This window comes from Sorex fumeus, unplaced genomic scaffold (assembly GCF_029834395.1).
Source record: "Sorex fumeus unplaced genomic scaffold, SorFum_2.1 ptg000047l, whole genome shotgun sequence".
NCBI classification, from domain to species: domain Eukaryota; kingdom Metazoa; phylum Chordata; class Mammalia; order Eulipotyphla; family Soricidae; genus Sorex; species Sorex fumeus.
In genome coordinates, this window is record NW_026606104.1 from 3272508 (window position 1) to 3289492 (window position 16985).

Genomic DNA, 16985 nt, shown 5'->3' on the forward strand with positions numbered 1-16985 from the left:
GGCATATCGAATACTCTCGGTAGCTTGCCGGACTCTCCGAGAGGGGCGAAGGAATCGAACTCGGGTCGGCCATGTTGGCCGCTTGTAAGGCAAACGCCCTACCGCTATGCTATCGTATTGATGAGTACTGATGGTAAATTCTTCAGGTGTTCAGGTCTGATCTTGTCTGGGCCAGTTGCTCTTTGTCTCTTTACCGACGAGATGGCATGTTGGATTTCAGAAGGGAGGACATTGGGAACAACATATCCATCATGCAGAATGTGGTATGTGGGCAAGTGGATCTGGCTATTAAAGAGATCTGAGTAGAAGTCATGAATAATCTTCTCCATTGCCCTTCTGGAAGATGTGATAGATCCATCAGGATGTCGGAGGGCAGTCATCTTGGTCTTGTAGTTGGTGAAGGACAGGCGGGCATTACGAATGCTTTTCCCGGCTTCTGCCACATCTATCAGCACCGCTGCTCTCCTTTCTTTGAGGTCATCCTTTATGGCTTCTCTGCATTGTTTTGCCAGCTCAGAAGTTCGTTTGTGGTTGCCTGGGGCAAGTGCGAATAAGTTCAAGAGTGTTCGAAGAAAGGCGGTTTTTTGTGGTTATCTCTCTCTTGGCATTCCTCGCACAATCATGGAGGTGCTGAATCATTCGATCGTATTCCTCATCAATGTTGACAATGATGGCATCTTCCATGACAATGACAATGATAGTTGAAAATGATCACTTTGGACAAGAATTAAGCAACGAAACTGGATAAGGAATACACACGATAACCTTTCAGTACCTGTGTTGCAAACTATATGAGGAGGGAGACAGAGAGAAAGAGAGAGAGAAGAGAGAGAAGAAAAGTGCTTGCCATAGAGGGGGCTGGGGTAGGGGATGGGGTATGTGGTGTAGGGAGGGAGACTGAGGAAAGGTACAAACTTGATGAAGTGTACTTGGAACATCCTATGACTGCAACCCAATCAAGAACAACTTTGTAATTCTGTATCTCAAGGTGATTCAATTAAAAAAAAAAAAAACAGCGCTGTAGCACTGTCCTCCCATTGTTCATCGCTGTTCATCGATTTGCTGGAGTGGGCACCAGTAACATCCATTGTGAGACTTGTTGTTACTGTTTTTGGCATATCGAATACACCACGGGGAGCTTGCCAAGCTCTGCCGTAAGGGCAGGATACTCTTGATAGCTTGCTGGGCTCTCCAAGAGGGACGGCAGAATAAAACCCTGGTCGGCCACATGCAAGGCAAACAACCTACCTGCCGTGCTATAGCTCCAGTCCAGTACTCAGTATAAAAACAAATTAAAGTTGACATTTCTAAAACCACTTTTTTAAATTTTATTGAATCACCGTGAGATATAGTTACAAGCTTTCATGTCTGAGTTACAATCACACAATGATCAAACACCCATCCCCCCACCAGTGCACATTCTCTACCACCAATATCCCCAGTATACCCCCACCTTACCCACCCTCCCACTGCCTTCATGGCAGACAGTATTCCCCATACACTCTCTCTCTCTACTTTTGGGCATTATAGTTTGCAATACAGATAAAGAGAGGTAAAACCATTTTTTTAATATTTGGCATTTCTGTATTACATATTACTGTGTGATAGAGAAGTCTTGTAAAGGTATTTTCATTTTGTTGACATCATCTGTTTGCACTTTGATCTCCTCATTAACCTATCCTTCTCTAAAGAAGTAACAACATATTCCTTCCCTTACCCTCCTAGGCTGACCCAAGTTCCATTCCTCTGCCCCTCTCCAAGTGCCTGGCAAGCTACTGAGAGTATCTCGCCCGCACGGCAAAGCCTAGCAAGCTACCCGTGACGCATTCGATATGCCAAACACAGTAATAAGTCTCACAATGTTACTGGGCCCGCTAGGGCAAAATCGATGAACAACGGGAGGACAGTGACAGTGACCCTCGTAGGCAGATCTGTACACTTGGAGATAGACAGATAGATAGATAGATAGATAGATAGATAGATAGATAGATAGGTAATGTTTGTCTTTTTTGGCCACACCAGGTGGTGCTGCTCAGAGACCTCTCCCACTTTTTGCCAGGGGTGGATTGCTCAATACTGGGCTCAGGGACCATCGCTGGGGGTGCTCCTTTATGCTCCCAACCCTGTGGCTCTTTCTCTCTCCAGCCTCCAAATAGCTGTTTTCAAGAAAATTCTCCCAGTAACATAGGACCAAAGATATTAATGGGTGGTGGGGGTTGAGGTGAGAAGGAGGGGGTGGGGCGGTTTTAGCAGATGCCCTGAAAAGTTTTTCACTCAAGCTTTTGGACTTGCTCTGGGACTGGGGAGTTTCCCTTCATCAAAAAGAGTTTGTCCCTTTAAGACAAAAACCAGGAAGTTGAAAGTGGCTGCAAGGGAGAGGATGGAAGGGAGGTGGAGGGATCAGAGGTGGTAGGGCTGCTGGTCTACAGTTAAAGTCACTGGGCACTTCCTCTGGAAAGTGGGGTGAACGTTTCTGAAGCAGGTTTGACCCACGTTTTTCTGCCCCTGGAAAGGAGGGAGGCGCTGGGTACAGGGGGTGTAGCAGAAAGGGGTGGGGTGGAATAGCCCCGCCCATTGGCTGTTTGCACGCAGTTGCTTTAAACCTCTCGGAAAAAATAAACAAAACAATTACAAGTGCTGGGGGAACTTCCAGATCCTTGCAGAAGGGATCAGCTCCCGGCTGCTGAGAAGGAGTGAAGCCCGGGACCACAGCAAAACTCTCAGCTCTGAGCCTGGCAAGTGTAAGTCTTTCCCCGTGGCGCAAAGGTCAATAAATCTGGTTTCGCTGATCTGCATTCTCTGGCCGCGGTCTGCCTGGACGCACACATCCTCTCTTTTGTCATCTCTTTTGTCATCTCTTCTGTAGGACCGGTCCCTGTCGCTGAAGGGGAAGACCTCCGGAACTATGACCCCGAAAAGAATTGCTGTGATTGGCGGAGGCGTGAGCGGGCTCAGTTCTATCAAGTGCTGCTTGGAGGAAGGCTTGGAGCCCGTCTGCTTTGAAAGATCCGATGACATCGGAGGGCTCTGGAGGTACCAGGTAAATCAGGCTCCTCGGTGCACCGTGAGCATAAACCATGCGCACGATGCTTTCCCAACTGCTAGGAAAGAGCGTGGACTTCACGGACATACTTCCGGTCCGCTTGATGCCTGTAGCCCGCACTGTCTTCCCAGGGGACGCCTCTCATCTCTGGCTCTCTACGAGTCCCTTTGCTCTGGGCTGGCAGCAAAATGGGAGTGGGGAATCACTCGGTTTTCCTTTGCATGCGCCCACAGAAGTGACACATTTTCAGTGAGGTTTGTTGCTATCCAGAAGAGGATAGCCATCCCAGGGGCTGACATAGTAACATGCATCAGAAACCTGTAGTGTGATTAAAAACACCCGAGGTTGATCTTGTCCTGCTTTAACAGGTCCTGATCTAGAGCCCTATTTATGGTTCCTTTCAAGGACCTGCTTACCCTCTTTCCCTTCCTCCCTCCCTTCCTTTTCTATCTACCTTCCTTCCTTCTTTCTTTCTTTCTTCCTTCCTTTCTTTCTTTCTTTCTTTCTTTCTTCCTGTCTGTCTTCCTTCCTTCCTTCCTTCCTTCCTTCCTTCCTTCCTTCCTTCCTTCCTTCCTTTCTTTCTCTTTTTTGCTTCTGGTTCACATTAGATAATTCTCTGATAATCCTAGGCCTTGAGGAGACTATATATCTGTCTTTTTTGTTTTGAAGTTTTATTTCATCTGAGAAGTGAAATCAACTGTTCAAAGTCCTGTTTTCAATAGAGGGCAAAGGGTACCGTCAGCTGATTTTCTAGACCTTGCACATTTTCAGTTTTAAACTGAGATTCTCTTTAATCTGCACATTCAATCCTGAAATTTACCAAACTGAAATATCATTTAGTCCGGGGTGAGAGTGAGAATACTGGGGTTAAAGAGCCTATCTTATATGTTGCCAGTGCTGGCACTATATTGTCCCGTGAGCATTGCTGGGGCCAGCCCTGTAGGCCCTTGAGTAAACCTGATGCTTCCTGGCATGGTACAACTGAAGCAGCATCAAATCTTTGGACCTCACATTGAACTCCTGGCAACAGGAGGGGCCCCTGGAGCCTCCTGATTGGTGCTTGAGAACCCTCCCCCAAAAGATATCTACTTCATGACATTAAGCAAATTAAACATTATAGTATCAACCTCTTTTCCTGATTGCCAAAGTGAGATGCATTGTATTTACTTTTAAATTCACTTTCAAAGCCACTGATTGGAATTGAAGTATCCAGACACCTGTTCCAGAGAAACTTGTCCCGTTGTTCATCCATTTGCTTGAGCAGGTGCCAGTAACGTCTCCATTCATCCCTGTCACATGCGTGATAGGGTAGCCAAAGGCATATTGGGGCTCTTTCAGGGTCAGGGGAATGAGACCCATTATTGTTACTGTTTCTGGCATATCGAATACGCCATGGGTAGCTTGCCAGGCTCTACTGTGTGGGCAGGATACTCTCGGTAGCCTGCTGGGCTCTCTGAGAGGGCCAGGAAACTAATGGGGTGTAAACTGGCCAAAGGAAAGGCAGATTTCCCAGATGAACAGTCTTATGATCTTTTACATCATGGCTCTGTCTTTAGGGCCTATTTGATAATAGTTCTTACATCTAGAATGAACCCCGCTTTAACAGAATCCTATGCTTTTTGTTAGAATTAGTATCTGGGAATGAACTAGAAGGCTGCTAATTTCTAGTCAGCAATCAAAAATTCTTTAGAATTCCAACCATAACCTAGTGTCAAGGTTAAGAGCATAGTTTGGCCCAAATCCTGAATCTTCACCAATGAGGGATAATCATTAAGCCCCTATGCACTTCAGTTCCTCGTCTTTAAAAAGATATGTGCAGTGCCCACTCATAGAGTTATTGTGGGGATGAAATGGATAGGTAGTATGTATGCCATGAATGACCACATATCAGTTCCGGCCCAGTTACTGAAGTGGGACTCACATTTGTTGCCACTGGAAAACTCCCTACTTAGATCCAATTTGGCAACTACTTATCAGGTATGAGATCAGTTAACACTGGGAGGGTTCATTCGATGTACTGGATTATCAGGTTTCTGATTTTTATCTCCAGTGTGACATATACTTATTCTATGCTAAACATTTCATTTGAATTTTTTTTCTGATTGTTTTCTTGGCAAAATTTCTGACTTTTGTTCAGTGGAACAAATTTTTGCTTTCTGAACATCTGAACAAATATATGCATTCAAAGATATTACACCAGGGTGATAGATCTTATACATACACATATCTGGTAGCCTAGCCCTCTTTTTGCTTGTTTTGATTTGGGGGGCCGGGAGTACTCAAATCTTACTCCTGGCTCTATGCTCAGGGATCACTCTTAGAGGGGCCTGAAGGACCATATGAGGTGCAGGGCCTCAAGCCTGGGTCACCTGCACACAAGGCAAGCACCCTGTCCGCTCTGCTATCCCTCTGGCCCCCTACAGTAGTCCTCTTTATCTGGGGTTTTGCTTTTGCATTCTCAGTTACCTATAGTTATCAATGCTCCAAAACTATTGCATACAGTTAAGATTTTTGAGAGGTCATATTCACATAACTTTTATTGCAGTAAAGTCTATATTTCTATCTTATTGAAAGTTACCTTTTTTTCCCCTTTACCTACTTTAATTTTTTCACTTTTTTTTATTAGTGAATCACCATGAGGTACAGTTACAGGCTTACAAACATTCGTGCTTGTGTTTCAGTCATACAATGATCAAGTACCCATCCCTCCACCAGTGCCCATTTCCCACCACCAATGGTCCCAGCATCCCTCCCACCACCCCCACCCCGTCCCCTCCACCCACCCCGCCTCTGTGGCAGGGCATTCCCTCTTGGGCGCTCTCTCTCTCTCTCTCTCTCTCTCTCTCTCTCTCTCTCTCTCTCTCCCTCTCTCTTTGGGTGTTGTGGTTTGCAGTAGAGGTATTAAGTGGCCATTATGTTTGGTCTATAGTCTACTTTCAACCCACATCTCCCATCCCGAGCGGGTCCTTCTAGCACCTTTTACTTGGTGGTCCCTTCTCTATCTGAGTTGCCTTTTCCCCCAGCATGTGAGGCCGGCTTCTAAGCTGTGGAATAATCCTTCTGGTACTTATCTCTACTATTCTTGGATATTAGTCTACCATTCTGTTACTTTATATTCCACAAAGGAGTGCAATCTTTCTATATCTGTCCCTCTCTTTTGGACTCATTTCACTTAACATGATGCTCTCCATGTTGATCCACCTATATGCAAATTTCATGACTTCATCTTTTCTCAAAGCTGCATAGTATTCTATTATGTAGATGTACCAAAGTTTCTTTAACCTGTCATCTGTTCCCAGACACTCAGGTTTTTTCCAGATTTTGGCTATTGTAAACTGCTGCAATGAACATATAAGTGCAGATGTCATTTCTACTATACTTTTTTGCATCTCTGGGATATATTCCCAGAAGTGGTATTGCTGGGTCAAGTGGGAGCTCAATTTCTAATTTTTTGAGAATCATCCATACTGTTTTCCAAAAGGGCTGAACCAGTTGGTATTCCCACCAGCAGTGAAGGAGAGTCCCTTTCTTCCCACATCCGTGCCAACACCATTGCTTTTGTTCTTTTGGATGTGGGCCAATCTCTGTGGTATGTGAGATGATATCTCATTGTTGTTTTGATCTGCATCTCCCTGATGATTAGTGATGAAGAACATTTTTTCATGTGACTTTTGACCATTCAGATTTCTTTTTTTAGAAAATTTCCGTTCATTTAATTGCCCCATTTTCTGATGGGGTTGAATGTTTTCTTCTTGTGGAGTTCAACCAGTGCCTTGTAAATCCTTGATATCAACCCCTTATCAGATGGGTATTGGGTGAATATCCTTTCCCATTCTGTAGACTGTCTTTGTTTTCTGGTCACTTTATCTTTTGAGGTGCAGAAGCTTCTCAGTTTAAGGTAGTTCCATTTGTTTATCTCTGTTTCTGCTTGCTTAGCCAATGGTGTGTCACCTTTAAAGATATCACTAACTTCCATGTCCTGGAGGGTTTCGCTGATCTTGTCTTCAATGTACCTAATGGATTCTGGTCTGATGTTGAGATCTTTAATCGATTTTGATCTGACTTTTGTGCATGGTGTTAGGTAGAGATCTGAGCCCATTTTTTTGCATGTAGCTGTCCAGTTTTGCCAGTACTATTTGTTAAAGAGGCTTTCCTTGCTCCACTTCACATTTCTCACTCCCTTATTAAAGATTAGAGGATCACATATTTGAGTGTGTGTCAGAATATCCAACTCTGTTTCATTGGTCTGTGGCTCTGCCTTTGTTCCAGTACCATGCTGTTTTAATTATTACTGCTTTGTAGTAAAGATTGAGGTTGGGGAAGGTGATGCCTCCCATCTTCTTTTTCCCAAGAATTGCTTTAGCTATTCATGGGGGCTTATTGTTCCATATGAAATTCAGAAGTGTTTGATCCATTTCTTTGAAGAATGTCATGGGTATCCTTATAGGGATCGCATTGAATTTGTACAATGCTTTCGAAAGTATTGCCATTTTGACAATGTTAATTCTCCCAATCCAAGAGCAGCTGCTATTTTTCCATTTCCTCGTGTCCTCTTTTAGTTCATGTAGTAACGTAGTAGCGTTTTGTAGTTTTCTTTATACAGGTCCTTTATCTCCTTAATTTAGCTGATTCTGAGGTACTTGATTTTCTGAGGCATGATTGTTAACGGGTTTGCTTTTTTCACGTTACTTTCTCCTCTCTCATTATTTGCATATAGGAAAGCCATGGACTTTTGGGTATTGATTTTATAGCCTGCAACTGAAAGTTACCATTTTTTTTATCTCTCACTATGCTTAATGTGTAAAGCATGTGGTACTAGACGCAAGGAACAAAATATATGGCACTGTTTTTCTCTAGAATTTCCTCTGAGAGCTGATTCTCTACCCCTTACGTGGCCTCTGTTCTCCCCCATTTTAGGACCCTCTCTTTCATGTAATTCACTGGGACTTTCACCCCTAGGAACTGCTCAAGAACAACTGGCGCTCAGGGCTTCCCTCTTCCCCTCTATGACAAGTCCCAGATCCTCCAGGTGCTGGATAGAAGTCAGAGTAACCACTTGTCTTCCTCTTGCTTCCTAGCAGTAATTATACTCGTGTTAAGTCATTCATCACAATCCATTCTTGATCTCCTCACTAATTTTTTTTCTAGCAAAATCAAATTTATTAAGGTATAATTTATACACAATAAGATTTACTTACTGAATGTATAGGTGTTGATAAAGTTTGAAAAATTTATAAACCCATGAACCCATAACCACATTAATAGCTGAAATTTATTTATATAACCCAAATATTTATTTATATATGTAAATATAAATTTTTATATATTTTATATATATCATTTATATAACCCAGATTATTCTTATGAGCCCCTTATAAGTCTTCTTTTTTGGCTTTTTTTTTGGTAATTTTTTTTTGACAAAGAACATGCCAATTTATTATTTTACTTCTTATTTACATCCACAAACATTGATTCAATCAATATCTACTATGAGCTCACTGCTAAAAGTTATGAATTCTTGGTAAAGAAACAGGCAAATAGCTATTAAACAATGAACATCTTATACTAATATCTTATACTTTTTTTTATTGAATCGCTGTGGGAAAAGTTACAAAGCTTTCAGGTTTAGGTCTCAGTCATGCAAATATCAATCACATTTCCCTTTACCAATACTTATTTTTCACCACAAAGGACCCCAATAAACCCCCACCCCCCACCCCTCCCCAATGCCTGTGGGGCAGATGAATTCTAGTTAACACTCTATCTACTTTGACTAGCTTCATTGTTTCGATAAAAGTTGCACCATTATTATTTAGACTTTACCCCGCCCCCCCAATCAGCCATGCTGAAAAAGCATTGTGAAATGATCTGCTTTCTACAGCTGGGTTCAAGAATTAAATGATGTCACACGGCTGCTATTGCGGCCGCGAGGTTTTGGATTTCTGCTATTTTATTTATTAACCCTGGAAGTATTTCTACTGAGAGTCAGATAATTAAGAGATTGGTTTCTGTGCTTCTGGAGCTGTGGCCGTGCCAGAGAGCTGCTCGTGGGGAGCAACTGGTGACCTCGGTAGGGCGTGAAGGACGGGCCGAATGCCCCCCACCCATCCCATGAGGTTTCAGTCGAGCCCCACCCCCGGCTCATACCTGCTCTCCACAAGGCTCCCATGCGGCCGCCATCTTTCTTTCCAGAGAGGAGAGGGCGAATGGAGCAACACCCTTTCCCCTCCGGGCAGACATGATGGCCTGGATTAACGCATAGTCCGTTCACTTTTCTGCTTGAAGCTGCTGGGTTCTGCATTAAGTCCTTGTGCTTCTGGGGCCGTACCTGTGCCGGAGAGCCGCTCATGGGGGGCAAATGGTGACCTCGGTAGGGCGTGAAGGATGGGCCGAACGCCCCCCCTCCCCCGTCCCATGAAGTTTCAGTCGCGCCCGACCCCCGGCTCAGACCTGCTCTCCACAAGGCTCCCATGCGGCCGCCATCTTTCTTTCCAGAGAGCTTGGTAATTTTTTTAAACGGTAGAGAATTGCTATTTATTCAGACATTGATTAAGCTGATTGAATTGGGCATGAACTCAACATTACGTTTTTTAAAAATTTTTTAATTAGATATCCATGAGATAGACAATTACAAAGCTGTTCATAATTGGGCTTCAGTCATGCAATGCTCCAGCACCCATTTTTCCACCAGTGCACATTTCCTGCTACCAATGTTCCCCATTTCCCCACCACCACCCCCCAAACCCCCACCCCCACCCTTAGCCTCCCTCTATGGGAGGCACTTCCCTTTTTGCTTTCTCTCTCCTTTTCCTTTTGTGCATTATGGTTTGCAATACAGGTGCTAAGAGGTCATGATGTTTGTTCAGGGCATTCAGTATTTTTATCAGTATGGTAAGGCTGGAGTAGCTTTGCAATAGAGTGGCCGCTGTGGGTTGTGGATGTGACTGCTGAGGCTTCCAGAAGTACAGGGAGGTGAGGGGAAGTAGCCCATCCCGATCCCAAGAAAGCCTGAATACCAAATTATGTTTTGGTGAGGTTCATCCTGAGATGGTGGAGTCAGGCCAGGGGTGTGGTGGCGATTTTGGATTGTGGAAGCAAGCGGCTGCTGGGGCCACTCCATTTTACCCCAGTCTGTTCAGCCATATGCAGGTCCAAGATTAACTGTGGCTTTTGATCTCTTTCAAGATTTATTTATAGATCTCTGAAATTAGGCCAATAAATGAGCTTGTGTAGCTCAGCCAGAGGTGGTTTGTGGGCTTGGCTCCCACATATCTAACTTTTGTCTGTTTAATATCTTGGCAAACTTGGTCCCAAGTTGTTGGGTTCCAGCCAAAGGCACAGAGGCAATTTGGAGATATCAGGAAGCCTGAAGGCGCCATCAGGCTGTTGATGCATTCACCCCACAGGTACAGGTTGACCTGCTGGTGGCACCCCTTTTTGGTAATTGAATCACCATCTTCACTACTGTTTGCTAAGATTAAATATGGAATTTAGGTGCTAAATTAGTTATACCTATCCTTTGAGTTTCCATGTTCTGTATAATGAAATAGTTAACTATTTATTTAAGAAATGCTGAAATTGTAAATCGGCCGTGCAACATCTTATCATGTCACTCCTACTTTGGACAAACTGGCAGGCTACTGAATGTAACCTGCCCACACGGCAGAGTCTGGCAAACTCCCCGTGGCGTACCCAATATGCCAAATACCAGTAACAATGATGGGTCTCATTCTCCTAACTCTGAAAGAGCCTTGAATATGGCACTTTTTAAAAAAATCCCAGGGCTAGGACAAAGGAGACGTTACTGGGGCCTGCTCGAGGCAATCGACGAATAACAGGATGGTCGTGATTGTCATGATCGTGATCGAAATTGTAAAATGTATTCCAGGCTAAAAGGTAAAAAGGTAAAGGCCCTCCCGTTGTTCGTCGATTTGCTCGAGCAGGCCCAGTAACGTCTCCATTGGAGACTTTGTTGTTACTGTGTCTGGCATATCGAACACGTCACGGGGAGCTTGCCAGGCTCGGCCGTGCGGGCGAGATACTCTCGGTAGCTTGCCGGGCTCTCCGAGAGGGGCGGAGGAATCGAACTCGGTTCGGCCATGTTGGCTGCGTGCAAGGCAAATGCCCTACAGCTATGCTATCGCTCCAGCCTAGCTCAGCTGGTATTCAAGGCTGGGAAATTTTTTTTTGTTTGTTTTTTGGGTCACATCCAGTGATGCACAGGGGTTACTTCTGACTCTGCACTCAGGAATTACTCCTGGCGGAGCTCAGAGGACCCTATGGGATGCTGAGAATTGAACGCTGGTCCACTGTGTGCAAGGCAAACGCCCTACCTGCTGTTACTATAGCTCCAGCCCAGGAAATAATTTTTTAATATTCTTCAGTCCACTTACACTTTTAAAATTATTAATGTTTCTTAAATTTATATTTGTTTGGAAGGGACTACTCCCAAAAGTGCTTGGGGAATACTCCCAACTCTGCTCAGGATTGACTCCAATGGTGTCCAGGGATCAAAGGAAGGCCTTTTGCATGCAGAGCATACTCTCAGTTCATTGAGCTATCTCTCCAGCCTCAGTGCTGCTTTTTTTCTTTTCTAACAATATTTAAGCATCGTGATTTGCAATATCATTAATACTAGTGTTTTGGGCCTGCAGCATTCCAACACCACACCCACCACCGGTGACTCAAAATCCCATTCCACTCATCTCAGTTCTATAGCTGACTCCTAGAATCTGTTGCGACTGAACTGTTGTTATTCCCTTAGTACATTTCTTATAGTTCACACAAAAGAGTAATCATTCTGTATTTGTCCCTCTCCTTCTGACTGATCCCATTTGGCATGACATCCTATAGTTCCATTGAGGTTGTAGCAAATTGGATGATTTCATCTTTTCTCAAGGTTGAGTAGGTTCCAGATCTTTATTATGGTGAGTAGTGCTGTAATGAACACAGGAGCATAAATGTCTTTTCAAAATAGTGCTTTTGGATCTTTGAGGTAGATACTAAAAAGTAGAATTGACAGGTTGATGGAGGCACTATTCTTAGTTTAGTGTTTTGAAGTCTTCCATACCATTTCCATAGAAGTAGAACCAGTATAATTCCCACAGAGGGTCCCTTTTTCACTGTATCTATATAAGCCCGGGGAGCGGGGGCTGCACCTTTAGTACTTCTTAAACTTTAATGTTTACATATGAAAAATCTGGGATTTTGTGAAAATGTTCATTCTGATTCATTAATGTGAAATAGTATTAAGTTTCTTCACTTCTAACAAGTCAGCACATGATATCGATACGGTTGTTCTGATAACTTTTATTTCTATAGTAAGAACTCAACAGTGTGTATAAGTACAATGTTATGTTAAATGTATCATATTTTAATATTAATCTGTCCTCCCATTGTTCATCGATTTGCTCGAGCGGGCCCAGTAACATCTCCATTGTGAAACTTCTTGTTACTGTGTTTGGCATATTGAATACTCTCGGTGGCTTGCCAGGCTCTCCGAGAGGGGCAGAGGAATCGAACCTGGCTGGCTCGGTCAGGCTGGCTGCGTGCAAGGCAAACGCCTTGCTATCGCTCCAGCTCAATAATAATCTAAAATAGAAAATTAAGTAATTATGCCCAGAGAGGAACAGATTTGGTTTTTGTGGTTTTTTTTTTTAATTTTTAGACCACATGTAGCAGTGCTCAGGGATAACTCCTGGCTCTAAACTCAAAGATCACTCCTGGCTCAATCGTGAGACTATATGGGGTACCAGGGATTGAACCTGGGTCGGCCACATGCAACCCACTGTATTATCACTATGGCCCCAGAAAAGATTTGTTTAAATTGTAGAAAACATAAGTAAATAACTGGATGGATGCCAAACTACTTAACATAAGGGTAAGTAAGCACAGGGGCTCAAGAGATAGGACAGGACTTAAGGCACTTGCCTCACATGTAGCTGACCCTGGTTCAATCCACAGCACCAAATATGGCCCACTAGCACTTCTAGAATTCACTCCTGAGCACAGAACCAGGAATACCTCCTAAACAATATTGAGTGTGGCCCAACAAGAAAAGAGCTACCATAGAGTACTGGTTCTTAGCTTTCACTTCAAAGAATCATCTGGAGACCTTTCAGAAGTAGTTTTCCTTGAGAATATAACTTTGTGTGCCTGATGCCAATAAAGCTCTCTACTGAGTTACTGCCAATGTGAAATCAATATGTAGTCAAAGGCTTCCAACCCAGCTTTTCCAGGTAACAAATGAGGATAACATTGTCCAGTAGACAAAATTGATAAGACTGGAGATATCAAACAGGGGTTAAGGCACTTGCCTTGCATGTGGCAGGCCTGAATTCCAACCCCAGCACCACATAGTATCCCCCAGTCCCCACCAGGAGTGATTACTGAGCACAGAGCCAGGACTCACCCCTGAGTACAGCCAAGTGTAGCTCCAAAACAGAACAAATAAAAATGGCAATAGTTTATTGAATATTTCTGGGGCTATAGAGATAAGAGTTAAGATGTTTGCCTCATACACTGTTGGCCCAGGTTTGATTTCTAGCACTCCCCAAGCCCACCAAGAATGAGCCTTGAGCACAAAGCCAGCAGTAAGCCTTGAGCACTGCCAGATATGTTAAATACACACCCCGCACCATAGTTTATTGAGCATTTCTGTACTTTGGTCTCAGTTAAATGCCACGGAGATGGCCATAGCACAGTCCTCAGGCACCTTGCAGTTTAGCTAAGAAGTGTGGAGACAGAACTTTTTAGATTAATGAGATCAGCTTGGGTGCCAGGAGATATCTGGGGTCAGCATATAACTGCTTATGCAGCTCTCAACCTTGTTCGTACATTAGATAAGGAGTGATTAATACAGGACCTGGGAATAGAAACCAGGCCTTTGTATTTTCTGGCACTCCCCAGATGATTCCCATGCACAGACTGGTTGAGAACAAACTCATGAGACTTGGTATTCAGAGACTTGGACCCAGGAACAGAACATCCATTGTCCTCTCTGCTGTCACTGAAATGGAGACATTTTTCTCCTTCCTTCTGTCCCTTTCCCAGCCCTCCAATCTCTTCAGCTCCAACTAGAGCCTCCACTCTCTCTTTTCCTCTATGAACTTCCCACTCAAATGTGTGAGTCACATTCCTAGGCAGGAAGTACAGTCAGGAGACATGTTAGAAGGGGTGTATGTTTGTTTACTAATGTAGAAAAAAATTGAAGTTCAGGACCAGACGTTTCTTTTTCCACGTCCTGATCCAATACTACCCGTCTGCTACTCTCTTTTATAAAATACCAAGCTGACAGTGTAAAGTCTTACTTGGGATCCAGGCGTTTCAAAGGATCCAGTTGTTATTGTTGACATAAGATAACTTTTGTTGCATAGGTGACTTGGAAAATAATAGAGATAAATGAGTAAAATCAGAGATATGATCTGGGATTCATTTAGTTTAATGATATCGATAGACCAGTTCTTTTTTTTTTCTTTTCAGGTCCTACTCAGCATTGCACAGGGGTTACTTCTGGCTCTGCACTCAGGAATTACTCCTGGCGGTGCTCAGGGGACCATATGGGATGCTGGAAATCGAACCTGGGTCTGATGCATGCAAGTCAAATGCCCTATCCATTGTGCTGCCGCTCCAGCCCCTACACCAGTTCTTGAGAGCTTAACTCTCTTGGTATTAAACTTTGAAGTACAACGTTGAAAGACAAAGAAAACTCTGTTTTTTTTTCCTGGCATACAATGCAATGCATTAATTGCAGAGGAGACTTTAAAATGCTGAGGCTTTTGTTGGGAATGTGGCACAGCATTGCCTCACATATGTGATGCCCTAGGTTCACTTGAGACTGTGGGGGGGAAATAACTGAGGCTTTGAAATATATAAAAGACTTAAAAAACTATTTAAGCCATAACAGTTCTTGCTTATAAGTAGATGCCACCTGAATATCTATTGTCCTCTTTGCTCACATTTAAAATTTGCGCTGAGACAGTATGAAACTAATATCCAAGGCCAGGGAAAATGGGCCAGATGGACTGGTCAATGGTTGATCAATGGTGTGGGAGATGGAGGGTAGTTAAGATAGAGGAGGATACATTATGACATTATTAGTTGGAAATGATCACTCTGGACAAAAACTGAGTGTTGAACGCAGGTAAAGGGATATACTTGATAACCTTTCAGTATCTGTATAACAAACCATAATGCCTAAGACGAGAGAGAGAGAGAGAGAGAGAGAGAGAAAAGAGAGAGAAGAGAGAGAGAAAAGAGATGCCTTCCTTAGAGGTAGGCTGGGGTAGTGAGTGGCTTAGAGGGGTGGGAGGGAAACTGGGGATACTAGTGCTGGAAAATTACACTGGTGAAGGGATGGGTGTTGGAACATTGAATGACTGAAAAGCAATGATCAACAATGTTGCAATGTTTTGTCTCATGGTGATTCAATAAATTTTTTTTTTTTGCTTTTTGGGTCACACTTGGCGATGCACAGGGGTTACTCCTGGGTCCGCACTCAGGAGTTACTCCTGGCGGTGCTCAGGGGACCAGATGGGATGCTGGGAATCGAACCTGGGTTGGCTGCGTGCAAGGCAAATGCCCTACCCACTGTGCTATCTCTCCAGCCCACCCAAAAAAATTTTTAAATAAAATTTGCACTGAGAGCCAGAGAGATAGTGAAGGCAGTAAGATGCTTATCATGCATGTGATCCACCCTGGCTCTATCCCTGGAACCATAAGGTGCCTGAGCGTTCCCTGAGCACAGAGCTGGAATAGTCCCCAGCACAACTATGTATAACTTTCCGAGGGGGAAAAAAGAATTTTGGCTGGAATAATTAGAATGTCTGAGAACAGAGTATGTGTCTCTCTGCACCAATCTTCTCTTCTTTTTTACCTCCTTGGAGTTGGCTGGTTCCAGAACAAGGAATTATTTCTTAGACAGCAGCTGGCTGTTCCCAGGAAAACTTTCTCAGATACCCCGACAGACACTGCAAGATTGTTTGTGTCTTCCACTAGGACATCATTTTGTACTGCTTCAATTACATGCTGTTTGTCATGACAGTTCAGACTCAGAGGGAGGGACTACACAAAGACACATATCGGGAGCTATTTTTCAGATGGGCATTTCTTCCAGAAACCTTTCCAAACACCTGTTGACTTCTTTCAGACTAGGAAGTTGATTCTCAAGTTGAAATAAACACTACTTATTGCAGGAAAATCCTGAAGAAGGAAGAGCCAGTATTTACAAATCAGTGATCATCAACACGTCTAAAGAGGTTATGTGCTTCAGTGACTACCCCATCCCCGACCATTTCCCGAACTTCATGCACAACTCCCAGGTCCTGGAGTACTTCAGGATGTACGTGAAAGAATTTGGCCTTCTCAAATATATCCGTTTTAAGGTAAGGAATGTTGTGGGTTATCGTTGTGTTTGCAGTTGCCAAGAAAACAAATAATGGGCTTCTGTTTGCCAGTGTCCACATGTGAAGATTGGCTGAAAGGCACAAGGATCTTTCCTAGCCAGATAAAGATTGTACTCTTCATCTTCTCTGTGCCTGAAAAGTTATTCATAGATTCCTCTTCGCTTTTGGTTGCAGATCTGAGAATTCACTTGCCAGAAGGTTTCATCTTCATTTTATATCATTGAAACAGACCAGATTAGAGGAACGGTTTCCTAGATATAGAGAGAAAATGGCAGGATTGGAACTTTAAATCCTCTGGTTCCAGTTTGTTGCTACTGCTTAACCACTTATCTTCTTGAGTCTTTCCTAGTCAGTTATGAAGGCCTTGGTTTATGTGACCACAAGATCCTGGTAATATCATTTAGGGAAAGTTATTAATCAAGTGAAAAAGGAAGCTCTGGTCTAAAGGGAGGAGCACTATGGGCTAGAGTGATAGTATAATGGGCAGGGCTCTTGTCTTAACATGCAGTTGACCCAGATTCCATCCCTGGCACCCATAT

The 16985-nt window shown here is 43.6% G+C and overlaps 1 protein-coding gene across 2 annotated transcripts in view; it reads left to right on the forward strand.

The window, feature by feature from the left end:
* Window positions 1-2550: 2550 nt before the first annotated feature.
* Window positions 2551-16985, forward strand: part of FMO5 (flavin containing dimethylaniline monoxygenase 5) — a 241443-nt gene continuing 227008 nt past the window's right edge. For both annotated transcript variants that reach the window (XR_008793729.1, XM_056123831.1), the window contains exons 1-3: window positions 2551-2741; window positions 2867-3040; window positions 16237-16425. Coding sequence is in view for 1 of the 2 variants with exons in the window: in XM_056123831.1 (XP_055979806.1) it covers window positions 2906-3040; window positions 16237-16425 (324 nt within the window). In the remaining variant the exon portion in view is untranslated. The remainder of the gene's footprint in view (window positions 2742-2866; window positions 3041-16236; window positions 16426-16985) is intronic.